The sequence below is a fragment of the Silurus aristotelis genome, assembly GCF_946808225.1.
Source record: "Silurus aristotelis genome assembly, chromosome: 6".
NCBI lineage: Eukaryota > Metazoa > Chordata > Actinopteri > Siluriformes > Siluridae > Silurus > Silurus aristotelis.
In genome coordinates, this window is record NC_139579.1 from 17,589,080 (window position 1) to 17,603,986 (window position 14,907).

At 36.4% G+C, this 14,907-nt stretch overlaps 1 protein-coding gene across 2 annotated transcripts; it reads left to right on the forward strand.

Moving 5' to 3' along the window:
• The first annotated feature begins 3,599 nt into the window (after positions 1 to 3,599).
• On the forward strand, positions 3,600 to 14,442 carry mbip (MAP3K12 binding inhibitory protein 1). Of its 2 annotated transcripts, none has more exons than XM_083545648.1 (9): positions 3,600 to 3,784; positions 4,007 to 4,123; positions 5,520 to 5,738; positions 8,273 to 8,369; positions 9,741 to 9,806; positions 10,312 to 10,464; positions 10,617 to 10,711; positions 14,098 to 14,136; positions 14,244 to 14,442. In XM_083545648.1, exons 1-9 carry the CDS (start codon positions 3,635 to 3,637, stop codon positions 14,349 to 14,351), a joined length of 1,044 nt encoding a protein of 347 aa, XP_083401774.1. In that variant the 5' UTR covers positions 3,600 to 3,634; the 3' UTR covers positions 14,352 to 14,442. The 2 variants fall into 2 exon arrangements, with proteins under 2 accessions (XP_083401774.1, XP_083401773.1); XM_083545647.1 differs by having other exon boundaries at positions 10,614 to 10,711; positions 14,244 to 14,441.
• Positions 14,443 to 14,907: the final 465 nt, after the last annotated feature.

Below are 14,907 nucleotides of genomic sequence, written 5' to 3' on the forward strand. Positions count from 1 at the left end.
GGTAATTGTTTTTTTTTTTTTTCCCTCTGTTATTGTGTTCATCAGTCTCCCCTCATTATATAAAGAGAAGAAGAAAAGATGTATGAATAGGGAAAGGAGATTTTCCCACAGCCTTTCAGCACAGAAAAATACACTATTGTGGACAGCCTCCCATTCTAAACTCCATTACACATTTGTTTGTCAGTTCATCCTACTATAAAATGATAGACAACCTTTTTAAATTGTTACTTGGGAAAGGAAAAAAAAGAAAAGAAAAAAGAAAGTGACAATATCACCAGAAGAGTAACAAATGAAATGGTAGATATTGACATAGTGTGAAATTTATCACCCGGGGTAAAGGCATATATTCAGAAAATATACAAAGACCTTAAAAAAATGATCAAAAAGATAAAAAAAAAAAAAATCAAAACATTAAATGGAAGATTGAGAATCAATTGCCCATACAAATGACATGTACTGCATGAGCAATTCCTCTAAAGTGATCTTAAAGTTGCTGTAATATGTTGAAATATCTTCTATCTGGTAGAAAACATTTTATAAAATAAGTTATATGTAGTTAATGTGTGCATCCTTCTACTATGCTTATTAATATCAAAGGGAATGCAGGGTTGCATACTAATAAACACACACAATAAACCACTGCACAATAAACACACACAAAAAACCTAAATAGTAATAGTGTATCGACAAAATGTTTAGTAGTATACAGCACATACGTTTTTAGCCCATGTCAACTCAACATTAACCAACTTGATGAGCAGTTAATTTGCTTATTGAAAGAAGTTTAAATATGTAACATGATTTTATCATGTGACAAGATAATATCAACAGTAGAACATTTAAAATGTTGCTGATTTGTGTCAGTCGTGTTATCGGCTAAACTTATGCCCACAACCCTGTATGTATGTTACCTGGTGCACTTATAGGGATAATTATTTGCTGCTGTATCCTTTATTATTGAAGATGTGACACATTTTATTAAGAAGCAAACGTTACCATGTACATCATTTTGACAGGCTGAGACATTGAGACAGTTACTGAGTATCAGGTGAAACAGCAAAAGCTCTTAGTTGCTGTGTTGTACTCTTTTAGCCTAAAACACAGAGCAATAAATATACACAGTGGGTCAAGCAGGCTGTTCAGATGACTCACTCTAATACACTTCATTTTATCTGACACTTTTAAAAACAAAAATACAGGGTATAAATTCCAAAACCAATCTCTAGTCTGCATGCCTACTGCTTGCACACACTGGCAGGGAACTATTCATTTTCTATGTATGTGACAGACTCAGAGAACACAACAAAGCAACAATCTATATTTCAACTAAGATTTTCTCTCTAAGCAGTTTAGGTATGTTGTATTAAAGTGACAAATCTAATTAACTGGTTTGAACTCTACTGTCGGCAATGTTTACATCTATTGTCAACAACCATCTCAACTGTTCCCATCACAACTGAAATTCATAGCTGTTTATACTTGGCATTATGAATGTGTCTTTAGTGACCACTTGTGAACAGATTTCATACAATAATTCCGCTAGGGGAAGTGTGTCAAGCACATTAGTCTTCCACTGCATTTGTTTGCGAGCAGAAATGTCTTGTGGAGCCTATTTTTGCACCTTTATGGGCTGTTTTAGCTGTTTTGATCATGTGGTTTGCTATGTGAACAGGAAACATGATTGCAGCTGCCCATGGCAATGACACAATTTTTACATCAGTTATATCAGTCTTTCATTGCTGTCAAGTAGGGCTGTGCTATTTTATCATCCATGATATATTTGTATAATTTCTACACATGAGAATAATTTGTCAGTCCATGATATTGACAATATAGATGATAACCTGTTTACATGTTTATTTCAATCAATGTTGTGTTTATATACTGTTATATAAACTGTATAAACGATATATACTGTTATTTATATACTGATGCTTTGCAGCATAGTTCAACAATTGTTAAGTTTTAGTTTTTTTTTTTTACAATTTGGGCATTTTTTACAGAAGACAACTATATTTAGAATGTTTCGAGGTGCACTTACATTTACACTACAAATAATACATTTACAGCATTTGGCAGACTCCCTTATCCAACAACTTTCAGCTGAGTAGTTGAGGGTTAAGGGCCTTGTTTAAAAGCCCAGCAGTGGCAGCTTGGTGGTGATGATATTCGAACTTTTGACTTTCAATCCACAGCCCAATGCTTTATTCATTGAGCTTCCATCTTCCCTACCAGTTTGTCCATATGTGCTATTATCTTTACTAATGCAGCTACAAACTGAATGTTCCATTTACATTTAAATTGTACATTTGTCTCATTCATACAACTGAGCAGCTATGAAGTTAAGGGCCTTGCTCAGGGACCCAGGTGTGCCAGCTTGGTAGTCAATGCCTTTTAATAGATAGTCCAATGCCTTAACCACGAAGCTCCCACCTCTTATTAGGTTGTTCTATGCGTCCCAAAACCACCTTCAAAGGTCTGATGGAGTGGACTGAAATAGACAGTGGACCCCACCCAATCTTACCTTGCACAACATTTTGTTTACATTTTTGCTACTGTGTCTCATTACAACAGGTTTACTGGCAGAGCTATTTTGTGTTTTGTGTATTGTCTTGCACTGTCCTGTATTGTCTTGCACTGTCTTGTATTGTCTTGCCCTGTTCTATATTGTCTTGTACTGTCTTGTGTTGTCTTTGCACTGTTTGCACTGTTTGCAACCTGGTGCACACATGTATTTTATGTGTGTGTGTGTGTGTGTGTGTGTGTGTGTGTGTGTGTGTGTGTGTGTGTGTGTGTGTGTGTGTGTGTGTGTGCAACCTGGGCACACATGCACACATAAAATGGATGTGTGCACCAGGCTGCACACATGCATTTTATGTGGCGAGGACACTTACTAGTCCTTAGCCCTGTGTTTTCTGTTTCTGTGATTGCTGTTGTATGTAGCATCAGGGTTCTGGAGGAACTTTGTTTCATTTCACTGTGTACTATGTCAGCTACATATGGTTGAAATGACAATAAAGGCTTCTTGACTTGACTTGAATTGACTTGACTGTAGCATCGTCCTACACCAGATCACCCAGAACACACCCAGGTGCAAACAGGGCCTCAGACTATCTTACAGTCTTTAATATGAATTTAATATGTTTCTTCAGACTGCAGTCCGAGTGGTGTGACAATTGTTCAATTCCCCACTTACAACTAATAACAGTGGCTTGATTGCACACAGTGTGCAATCATAGTGCCCAGGAAGGTCACTAGATATTTATAAATATATAATGTTTCGTCAGGAAATTTGTTATAAAAATACAATGCAAACTTGACTAATTATCCCTAACTAATGACTACATGACTATGATTAATTGATCATTAAAAAAAAAAAAGTTGAAGTTTATAGTACACATCGGATCGCATACACATTAATTCAGGGCAGATCAGTGAGTGAGTGAAAAATTAGATGAAAATAAATAAATTAATACATTTTAAAGGATACAGGTTAAACATATAACAAAATGAAGAATAATTTTTTTGTTATGAAGTTGTTTCGGTTTTCTGCACGGTCCTTGTCCTTGTGTTTCCGGTAGTGACGTGAGCAAAAAACAAGCCAATCAGCGCTGCCGCGTCACGCAGAACCATAATGGCGGCGAACGGAGCGACTCGGGAGCCGTGCACGGAGAAAAAACATTCAGCGTGCAGCGCAGCAATGACTTCCGACGGGTTAATTAGACGTTCCGTTCAAAAGTGCTTCTCTTCCTTAATCGATTCGATCATAGAGTTTAGCACTGAGGTTAGTTACAACATGTGTTTTTCCAGTCATTTCACTGAAATAGAAGGGCGAACTCGAGCCTGAATGCTCTCTGCTAGGTTTGTTGCATGCTTCTGGTGTAGCTTGCAACCTCTGTTATATATAGGGTTTCATTCAGTTGTTTTAATGCACGGTAAAGAAGCTGCAATGTACCTGCAGTATAACAAGATAACAGTTGCGAAATGCTTGCGATTTGTTTTCCAGGTCAAACTAAGCCCTGAGTATTTGAGCAGCTCTGGCAGCGTGAGTGAACGTGACTTCACTGCTCTCCAGCCATCGCACGTGTACAGCTGTTTACAACAGCACATCTGCAAGTTGCAGGTAAATGGCAGTGTGTGACATAGCAACAGATCAGACTTGAAGCAGAATACCCACTCTTTACAATAAAGATATGATCTTTAAAAGCACCGCGTATTTATTTTGTAATGAAATGCTGCGTTAATTTTTTATAGATTAGTTTTTATGCTTCTTTCAAATGTTACATGGCTCGTGTACATATTTTCACTTTCTCTTGCTTTTTCCTGTGGCTTACTGGAATATAGCTTTGCTTCTTGGAACCAGGTTCCAAAGCATCCCTGTTCAAGCTATTAATTTATACTTTCCTGTAGAATGTGTACAAAAACACAATTTGCCTTTATTTTCAATTCTCAGGAAAACTGTGACCCATGGAAAAATGCACAAATATACACAGAAAACCCAGGGTCATTTTATCAGGTTAATATTGATGCTTCTGCTATAGATGTGCTACAGCTGTGTCTACAGTAAAAGAAGACTTGTTGAATTGTGTATTTTGGGTTCCTTGCTTTAGTAATAGCATTCATTCTCACTGTATGAGAAACCTGCCTGTGATACAGTGCTCTGAAGGCCTCGGTGTAAAAAAACGCACGACCGCCCACTACTAAAAATACACAGTGTCCTGTGTCTGACTGTTTGTATTGTTTGATTTGAGTTATTTTCATGCAGATGCCAGTCATTCTGAAATGGCCATAGGTTTATAAATAATTGACTATAACTTTCATTATGGTCAACACTTATACTGCTTTTTTTGAGCATCTCAATTGAGACTTAGTCCCCTACTTTTGCTCTTGTATAGTAATTGCTACTATACCCACTCTTTACAATAAAGATATGATCTTCAAAAGCATCGCATATTTATTTTGTAATAAAATGCTGTTACTTCTTTACTTTTTAGTTTTTAAGCTTCTTCAAATGTTACATGGCTCGTGTACATATTTTCACTTTCTCCTGCTTTTTACCGCTTGCGTACTGGAATTTAGCTTTGCTTCTTTTTCTAAAGAGATGCAGCCGTGTTTAATTCTGTTTTCTCTCCCCCTGATCTATATACTTAGTTTAAACAAACCAGGTTTCAACTGTTCAAGCTATTACTGTTGTCAGTGCCGGCGTTTAGTTAAAAGATTATGAGTCTCTGTTATAATTCTGTGGTGTCTTTAAGCTTTATTGCAGTTTGTCATTTTTATGAGCTTTTTATGTTGCTACTATTTCTTATTATATAATGTTAAACTTCACTTGAAAAATCTCTTTTTAGCGCTAACGGTGAAAGCATATAATTTAAATGATTTTGGGATATTTATTAGGCTGGGACTGGCCTGCTGTGTTTTGCTAGAGCTCTACACTAAGTAGACTAAACCTGTCTGTTGTCCAAAAAATATGTTCAACACAATGTTCTCGTGTATAATATTTCCTTCCTGTTTTCCAGGCCATATCGTCACACCTGAAACTAATACTAGAAGCTGAAAGCCCATCTGAATCATCCAATAATGAAAAAACGGAAAAATCCAAGAATAAGTTGGCAGCAGCATCTAAAGAAGAGATGGCGGTAGACAAAGAGCTCTTTCCTACCACATCATACCAACACACTGCCCCAATTTCCCAACCTGATGACCGCTGTGTTCAGATCAAAGCTGGCAAAGCTGAGGTAAAATACTGACTAATGCAAAATATATTTTGTTTGAATATACTAAATTTTTACATGTTAAAAAATACATACTGCCTCAATAGTTTAAATAGGTTAACAGTACATCAATGTTGTTGAAGGTTCAAGCAGTTAGAGATCAAGAGGTCACAATGTGTAAAATCTATACATTGTCTAAAAAGCAGTGGTGGACCCTCAGGGCCAGCAACTTACTTTTTAATAAATTTTTGTCAATGAATATTCATTAAATTATTCCCAATAGTCAAGTGTCTTTTTTTCATTGCATTTTTTTTGGTTGCACTGCTTCCTGTGGTGTCTGTTTACGTTGGAGTTTCTATCCAATAAGATTTCAGCCATGATATCACATGTTGTCGGTGTTAAAGGTATCTGTCATTAGGCCTTCAGAATCAGCGGTGCGGGCGCCCGTAGTGTTAATGTTGTTTGAAGCTGTTGCTTCAATCATTCAGATTTTAAGTTGGCACTGAGATCATCTAGCAGGCATACAATAATTTCAGCATTTTCACATCCTTTGATTGGATGGTCAAATAGTCAGAGCTCGCTGTAGCAAACTACACAATCTCAAATTTATTCATGTAGATTTCATGGCTTCTTTTCATTCCACAATGACTGACAAGCCATTTTCAAAAGACTGACTTTTTAAGAAATGTTGGACATTGTTTTGTACAAAAACGCACAATTTGCCTTCATTTTAAATTCTCAGGAAAACTGACACACGGAAACATGCACAACAATACACTGAAAACCCAGGGTCATTTAATGAGGCTTCTGCTATAGATGTGCTACAGCTGTGTTTACAGTAAAGAAAAGCTGTGTCCACAGACTTGTTGAATTGTGTAATTTGGGTTTCTTGCTTTAGTAATAGCATTCATTCTCACAATTTGAGATACCTGCCTGTGATACATTGCGCTGTTATACTGCATTTCTGTAGGATATTGATTGGTTCTAATGATTGCATCATATTGACGGTATTAAAATGTGTATTGATTCAGGTAGGACGCCACTGAAGGCATCGGTGTGAAATGCACGACTGGCCTCTCCCAAAAATACAGTGTCCTGTCTCTAACTGTTTGTATTGTTTGATTTGAGTTATTTTCATGCAGATGGCAGTCATTCTGGAATGGCCATAGGTTTATCAACAATTGACCATAACATTCATTATGGTCAACACTTATACTGCTTTTTTAATTTCCAATTCGAGATTTAGTTCCCTACCTTTGCTCTTATATAGTAAACGCTACTATTCTCGGAAAACTGTGTACCAACTTATCCCAAAGGTATTTAGTAATGTTGAGGCACACCCTGTCTTCATGGACATGTTGAAGGGTAAATTAAATACTGTAGCTTACAAAAGTTTGAGTATTATTTCTGAATTGTATATGTGATTTTTAAGGGGTTTTTTTTTTTTTAGTTTTTTTACCGAAATTGAAAAAGAGACTAAAGAGATTGAATGAATTTATGGAACCACTTTAATAGATGGGTATCCTTTTTAAATCTTAGTATCAGTATGTACAGATGGATGACATTTTTAAAAGTAAAAACATTAGCTCTATCATACTGTGCTTTATATAAACATCTTTATGATATGATGAAATATTTGTTTCAGGATAACCAGCTCTCCCTAGCCATAAGGCCTTGGAGATTTTGGGGCTTGTTATACAGTACTCTTCTTTATCAACAGCAAAAGAGAGAATTTTCAGATATTGAAATATATATCTTGTACAGTGGCAAAGTTTTTTGCATATGGTCATAAAACATTTTTTTCCCCCATTTAAACTATACTTTTCTATCGTTCAAATGGGGCAAAAAAATGATGGCCATATGCGAAAGAAAGAAAAGAAAAGCTATAAATTTTTAGACATTCATTGCCCGCTGTTAAATGGTATTGTGTGCACAAGTAGTTAAGGCCAATCTGTCCAATGTTACAGATTGCTTTGTCCTAAATTTAATCAGCCCTAGGTGGTCTTGTGGTTCATGTGGTTACTGAGTAATTCTGATTCTTGCACTGGCTCTGAGAGGCAGCTAGTGCAGCTTGAATGGAGTGCTCTCTCTGTGCTTGCTCTCCCTCAGCGAGCAATGAATAGGCAGCCTGTTGGAGAGTCCTGAGAGAGGTCCAGGCTCATGCTGCATTATGGAGTGGATGCTCATTACTCTGTGAAATTGCATGTGGGTGAAAGACAAGGACACCTTTATTTTCATATTGTTTATACTTTTTTTTTTTTTTTTTATTTTATGTACAGACACTACAACAAAATGGCCAGAGCAATCTCATCTATCTAAAATGGTCGAGAGTGTAAAATGTTTTGATATTTGGCATAATTGTGTCCACTGCACTCGCTCGTTATTCATGTAGCCCCCTCTCCAACTCCCACATTCTGATCCTCATTATCGCTCAACAACAAAAAGCCGACTGCGGATTGATTTCTTTCAATAGCTCATCAATTCGACACTAATTTACATCCCTCTCTCTTCTTCCACTCTCTTTTTTTTTTTCATCTCTCTTTCTCTCTAACTCTCAGATTGAACGTAGGATCTCTGCATTTATAGAGCGCAAACAGCTGGAGATCAATGAAAACAATGTGCGGGAGTTTTGCAATGTGATCAACTGCAATCAGGGTGAGAATGAGAGGGCATCGGAGGAGTGGCGTAGAAGTCGTGCACTGCCACAGTTTTAGAAAGTGCTATTTTTCCATAGATAACCGGTCAAACACCATCTTTTCAGTGCAATTGTAAGGGAACACCTTCCAAAATTGAATTAGTTTTGGTCTGATTTGAGCACTTCAGACTGGGCTTATAGCAGTTAAAATCTGGGATACACCAATTAGTCCTTTTGTTTATGTCTTGTAGATGAATGTGATGGGTAAATATATAGTAATTGTACATTAATTAAGCACTTTATTAGAATCTTGGACATGGATTTCACAAGATGTTGGAAATATTCCTTTGAGACTATGGTCCTGCAGATTCATAGCCCGGATGGCCACTGAAGAACACTGAACTCACTGTCATGTTCATGAAACCAGGTTTAGACTATTGCTTTGTCACATGGTGCCTTATCTTGAGAGTGGCCGTTAGAAGATGGTAAAGGTGTAAAGAGATGCACATGATCAGCAACAATAACTAATAATTAAAAAAAATTGGCTTTAGCATTCAAGTGATGTTTGATTGGGATTAACAGGTCCAAGGTCTAAAACATGCCTCACACCATTACATCACCTCCACCAACCTGGGCTGTTGACAGAATGCAGGTTGGATCCATGGTGGATACATTCTTAATGTTTTAGCCAAATTTGTTTATGTACCACCTGTGTGGCTTAGCGGAAATGGAGATTTAACAGAGGAAACTAAATTTTTTAAGTCTTGAACTGTTTATTTCTGTTGAGCTTATGCCCACTGTAGCCTCAGCTTTCTGGTGCTGGCTAACAGAAGTGGTAGCTAAAATTGTTTTATCCCATCCTCCTCAAGGTTGAGCATTCTGAGATGCTGTTCCTGCTGACCATAATTGTACAATAGGAGTTAGCCTTTCTGTCAGCTCGAGCATTGACTTCTCTTAACATCAGATGAGGACAGGACAACAGGATGATTCTATCATCATTGCGTCCTTCATTGCACCACTGCCACTGTGGATAAACTCTAGAGACCATGTTTTAAAAAAAAAAAAAAAACAGAGTTAAGCAGTTCTAGATTTACTCACATCAGTCCATCTGTTAACAATCAAGCTCAAAATTGCTGACATCACATTTTCTCCTAATAAGTAAATAGTAAAGGTTAGTTGAAGCTGCATGAGGAATACATGCATGATTTAATGCATTGCTGCAACATAATAGGCTAGTGAAAAGTTTAGGTCTAAAAGGTGTTCTGAATAAAGTGCTCAGTGACCGTGTGTGCAAAAAAACTCTTAGTTATGTTTTTTTATGTGGATTTTAAGTCTAAGAGCCCATGCAATGGTTTTGTTTTTGAGCTTTGGTTCCAATATCTCTTTTACAGAAAACAGTTGTGCTAGAACAGATGCAGTCTTCACACCCTATCCAGGTTTTAAGAGTCATGTAAAAGGTACAGTGTGTGTGTGTGTGTGTGTGTGTGTGTGTGTGTGTGTGTGTGTGTGTGTGTGTGTGTGTGTGTGTGTGTGTGTATGTATGTGTATATATATATATATATATATATCACACACACAGTACAGACCAAAAGTTTGGACACACCTTCTCATTCAAAGAGTTTTCTTTATTTTCACGACGCACTTGTTGGGCCTTTTGCCTTCACTCTGCGGTCCAGCTCACCCCTAAACCATCTCGATTGGGTTCAGGTCCGGTGACTGTGGAGGCCAGGTCATCTGGCGCAGCACCCCATCACTCTCCTTCTTGGTCAAATAGCCCTTGATGCCTTCAGTGTGACTCTAAATTTTTCATAGTCATGAAAATAAAGAAAACTCTTTGAATGAGAAGGTGTCCAAAATTTTGGTCTGTGCTGTATATATTAATTAGTGTGTATGTGTAAATAGATGGATTCTTTTTCTGCAAAGTAGTGTGCAGACTTTCTTGTTAATGAATTGACCTTTTAGTGACCCGAGTGGTAAATACGTATGGGCCCCAAACCAGAGGTGGGCACACTGAGCAGGGAGAACAGCACCAAGGCTTGTACAGCAGAGACTGTGGGAACCCAGTCATCGAGGAGCGGCTAAACAACATAGAGGCACACCTGAAGCTACCAGCAGGTAAGATATAACCTAATAATATTTGCTATATGACAAATTTTCATGTTTACCAGTTTGTAATACTAAAAAAATAAACCCAGCTAATAAATAGTCTGGTAGTTGTTATTTGAATAACTCGCTGAAATAACAATGTATCCTCTGTGATTTAGCAGGTCCTGTGCCTCAGAGCATTTACCAGCGGCTTAAAAAGTTAGAGGATCGAATCTTGGAGCTTGAGGGTCTTTCCCCGGAGTACTTCCACTCCACGGTAAGTGCTAGGCAGGGAAATGGAGAGGATTTTTTTTTTTGTATGTTGAAAGGGCAATGCCAGATATATATTGAATTCTTCAGTAAAGGATGGCTTTCTATAATAGTTTAGGTGTCAGTACAGTTACAGTTACAGTTCATGTTAAGAAATTGGTGTCAATTTTGCTGCACTAGGAGTCACAATATTTACGTATCGGGCCATTATCTATGGCAGTATGTGGATACCCTAAATATTCTCTTTTCCCATAAATAGTGTATGCCCAAGCTGCACTCTTTCCTTAATATATAATCTTTTCTGAATGCTGTAGACTTGCACATAAGAACGGCTACTTCAATCAGAATGACTGTGATGCTTAGGATGTATATACTTCTCACACGCATGTAGTACTGTCTTACCACATACTGTAATCTTTTATAAGAGTGACAATTTATAATCTCTTCATGTCTTCTCTGGAATGGTTTTTTTTTGTTTGTTTTTCTCGACGCTGTCGCCACATTCTCACTAAGAACCGAGACAATAAAGGAAAGCTATTCTAATGCCAGTGTCTTATCAGACACCTGGGCACGTTTGTTTGTTACTCTTACTCTTAAGCATTGCACAGATTTTTGGCTTATTGTAGGTTTTTTTGTTGTTTTTCTTTTACCCCCCACTCATGACGGTCATTCAGAGAGTTCTTCAAAGCCATTAAAATCTGATATGTGTGATATTTTTTCCTCCTCTTCAGAATTTGCCCATGTCAGATTGTAGCCTGTCAAAGTTAGCTGAGTAAGTGCTCTTGTAGCATTCTGTTTCTCTTAGCGCAGTGCTGCACTGAGAACTGGCTGATTTCCATGTCCTTTACACTCTCTCTCTCTCTCTCTCTCTCTCTCTCTCTCTCTCTCTCTCTCTCTCTCTCTCTCTCTCTCTCTCTCTCTCTCTCTCTCTCTCTCTCTCTCTCTGTGTGTGTGTAAGAGACAGATGGAGGGAGGGAGGTAGGTAGAGAGAGAGAGTGTAGTGCCTAGAAAGCAGGGCATTGAGTACACTGTAAAATATGTTCAACTTTTTCACGTTGTGCTACTCCATTTGAGCAAAAACAATGAATTAATTGAACCACTGAGGTGGGAGCCAATCAAATTGGCTCTCAATCCCAAATGTGTTTATGTCCATGCTGAAAAGTGATTGAAATTAATCCAAGTTGCTAGTGGCTGATGAGAGGACACGGACAGAGTAGATGAGGAGGGGTTCTGGGCGAGTGTGAATGTAGATGGCCTCTTCTCCATCATGCTAATCAGTGCTGTGCAAATGAGTGGCTGAGTTAATGCCGATAAGTCAGTTGGCAATAATGGAAGGATTACAGTTTGCTTCACTGTAATGTAAAATGTTTAACGGTATATAAATTTGTTGCCATATAACAATAATGCGGGGTAATATCTTTTCTGCGTCCTTCACACAAATGTTTATACATGGTAAGAAATTGTGTGAGGGAAAAATGTTAAAAAAAGTAAAGTTTTTCTTGCAAGACATCAATTCATCAGCAGACAAAACGGTTCTACCGTTGTCAGAAATATGGTTAAAATCAAAGAGTGTGATTACCACATTGCTTATATAAAAGCCACGATAGATTGACAAAGGACACGTACAGTTAAATTCAACTATCAATATTTGCTCAGATTAATTATTATTACCGCACACGCTTTATTATCTCAAGCACACTCTAATGAAATGTTTTTTTTCTTTACCAGCTTTGGTCATCCACGGCTCCAAACCTCTTCCATCTTCTTTACCTTTTCAGACGTGTTCTCTTTAGACAATATTGCTGCTATTATGCTGAGGGCATGTTTACGCTGCCCCATTTTCTAATTGATGACGTTATCTATAGACACAAGCCTGTTATAGTCAGTTATTATTATCCAATATAATGTTATTGAAATTTCACAGTCTGTTTAAGAATGTTTTTGGATTCAGGATGCTCGGACTCTTACACCTCATCATGGATTTATTTAGGCACCGTCACATGAACTACAATAAATATAGATGAGCTGTATGCGATTTTCACTCTAGGAATAAATAAACAGAAAATAAACCAGACATAAGTCTGTATGGAAGGTTCTATAGGAAAAATCAGTCTAAAGCAAGTAAACTGTACAGACGATCCAAACTTTACGAACTTTCGCGGAAACAAACAAACCTGTCCTCAAAGTGAAATTTGTTCAGAGTAAAAAAAATTGAGCCGCCGCTAGCTGGTCGTTGACGAGTCTACATGATGCGCACTGGACTAGGGCAAATACTTTTTTTTTTTTTTTAAAGTGAAATTTTTTATATTAATACAAAATATTGTATACAGTATTTTGATTTGTTTTAGTACATTATATTGTTTATTTGATAGTATGTATAGCTTTTACGTCATTAGGAGATATGCTTAGTCAATAACGAACACAGTAACAACTTACGAACAAATTCAAGGTATGACCGGTTGTTCCGAACGTAACTCTCTTCAGGTGGGGAGCGTCTGTATATTCTAAAAGCATTTGTCAAGTGTTCCTAACCCGTATGTATTCTGTAGAGTGAGCGACTTTTTGTTGAAGCACTTTAGAATAACCACTGATTGACAGATGGTTTATTTAAATTTTTGTAAATTGTTTTAAGTTGCTGTGCTTTACATCGCCTGCAGCACGTGCTTATTGCAGGTCCGTTAGAAGAAATAAAAAGTAACGCGCCCATCAAATATCACCATTGTAATTTTCTGTAAATAAAACCTTTAGAGAGTAATGTGATCACATCGCCGTTTGTGTGTAAGACAAAAAGAAAACGCAGTGGAAAACTTGTGTGCTTGTATACATTAAGACTAGCTGTTCAGCAGAGTTTTATCATGAAGGAAATTTATTTCTAACAGTGTAAATGTTTCAACAGGCTTGACAGTGCGCTTTTTATCCATTTCTTCGGCACTTTGTTTTTAATTGTTTTACGAGGTTGTCTACTGGTTCTGATCGCATTGAAATATTCAGACTTCAGGCAGTGTTTTGAAAAGCATTTCTCAGATTTGAACAATATTCATCTAAATTTGATTAAACCCAAGAAGAAATGTCTCATCAGACGATTTGTGTACGCAAACGACATCTCAAGCAGAGTGAGCTTGCTCCATATCACAGCAGGTATATGGAGGGTGTAGTTAGCTCATTGAAGGAATGCATGCTATGTGGAGACAACGTGCCACATTTACCCATGATCCCCCATCTGCATTGTGACACTAAGACGCAGAAGTATAAACTAGGCATTAAATACAATCACCCAGTCTAAAAATACCAATTTTTTTTGTTGACAATATGAATTTTAGGTAGAATAAAAAAAAAATGTAATAAAAAAAATCAATTGCCCTTGAATCCTAATAATTTTTTTTTTCCTTTTAGGGTTACTTTCACAAACGTCTGAAAGGTTCAGTTTCTCAGGTAAATTGCATTTGATATATATATATATAATCTCAAATATTATGATGGCTCATGACATCATTAAATGGTGCATACAGATTAACAAGAAGTGTTGTTTTCTTTTGCAGAATTATAGCCTGAGCGAGTTAGATGGAAAAATCAATGCAGTTCGAACTGCTTTACTGAAGAGAGCAAGCGAGTTCCAGTCCAGAGATGTCGGGGAGTTTCCATTCTGACAAACACACTGTTGTCAAACAGTACCTCCACCCTGAAGATTTGTCTTTCTTCATTCTCATATATATATATATATATATATATATATATATATATATATATATATATATATATATATATATATATATATATATATATATATATATATATGAATGAATATATATATATATATATATATATGAATGAATATATATATATATATATATATATTATATATATATATATATATATATATTCATATATATATATATTCAAATATATATATATTCAAATATATATATATATATATATATATATATATATATATATAATATACTATATATATATATATATATATATAAATATATATGTGTGGTGTGTGTGAATATATATATATATAATATATATATATATATATATATATATATATATATATATATATATATTATATGAATATATATGCGCGCACGCACACAATGTTGAGTTTAAAAATGAACTAAATACCTGTACATGCTCATTCCTATGTGTTGTAAATATATATATTTTTGTCTTCAAATCTGTTGAGTATTTGAATATTTT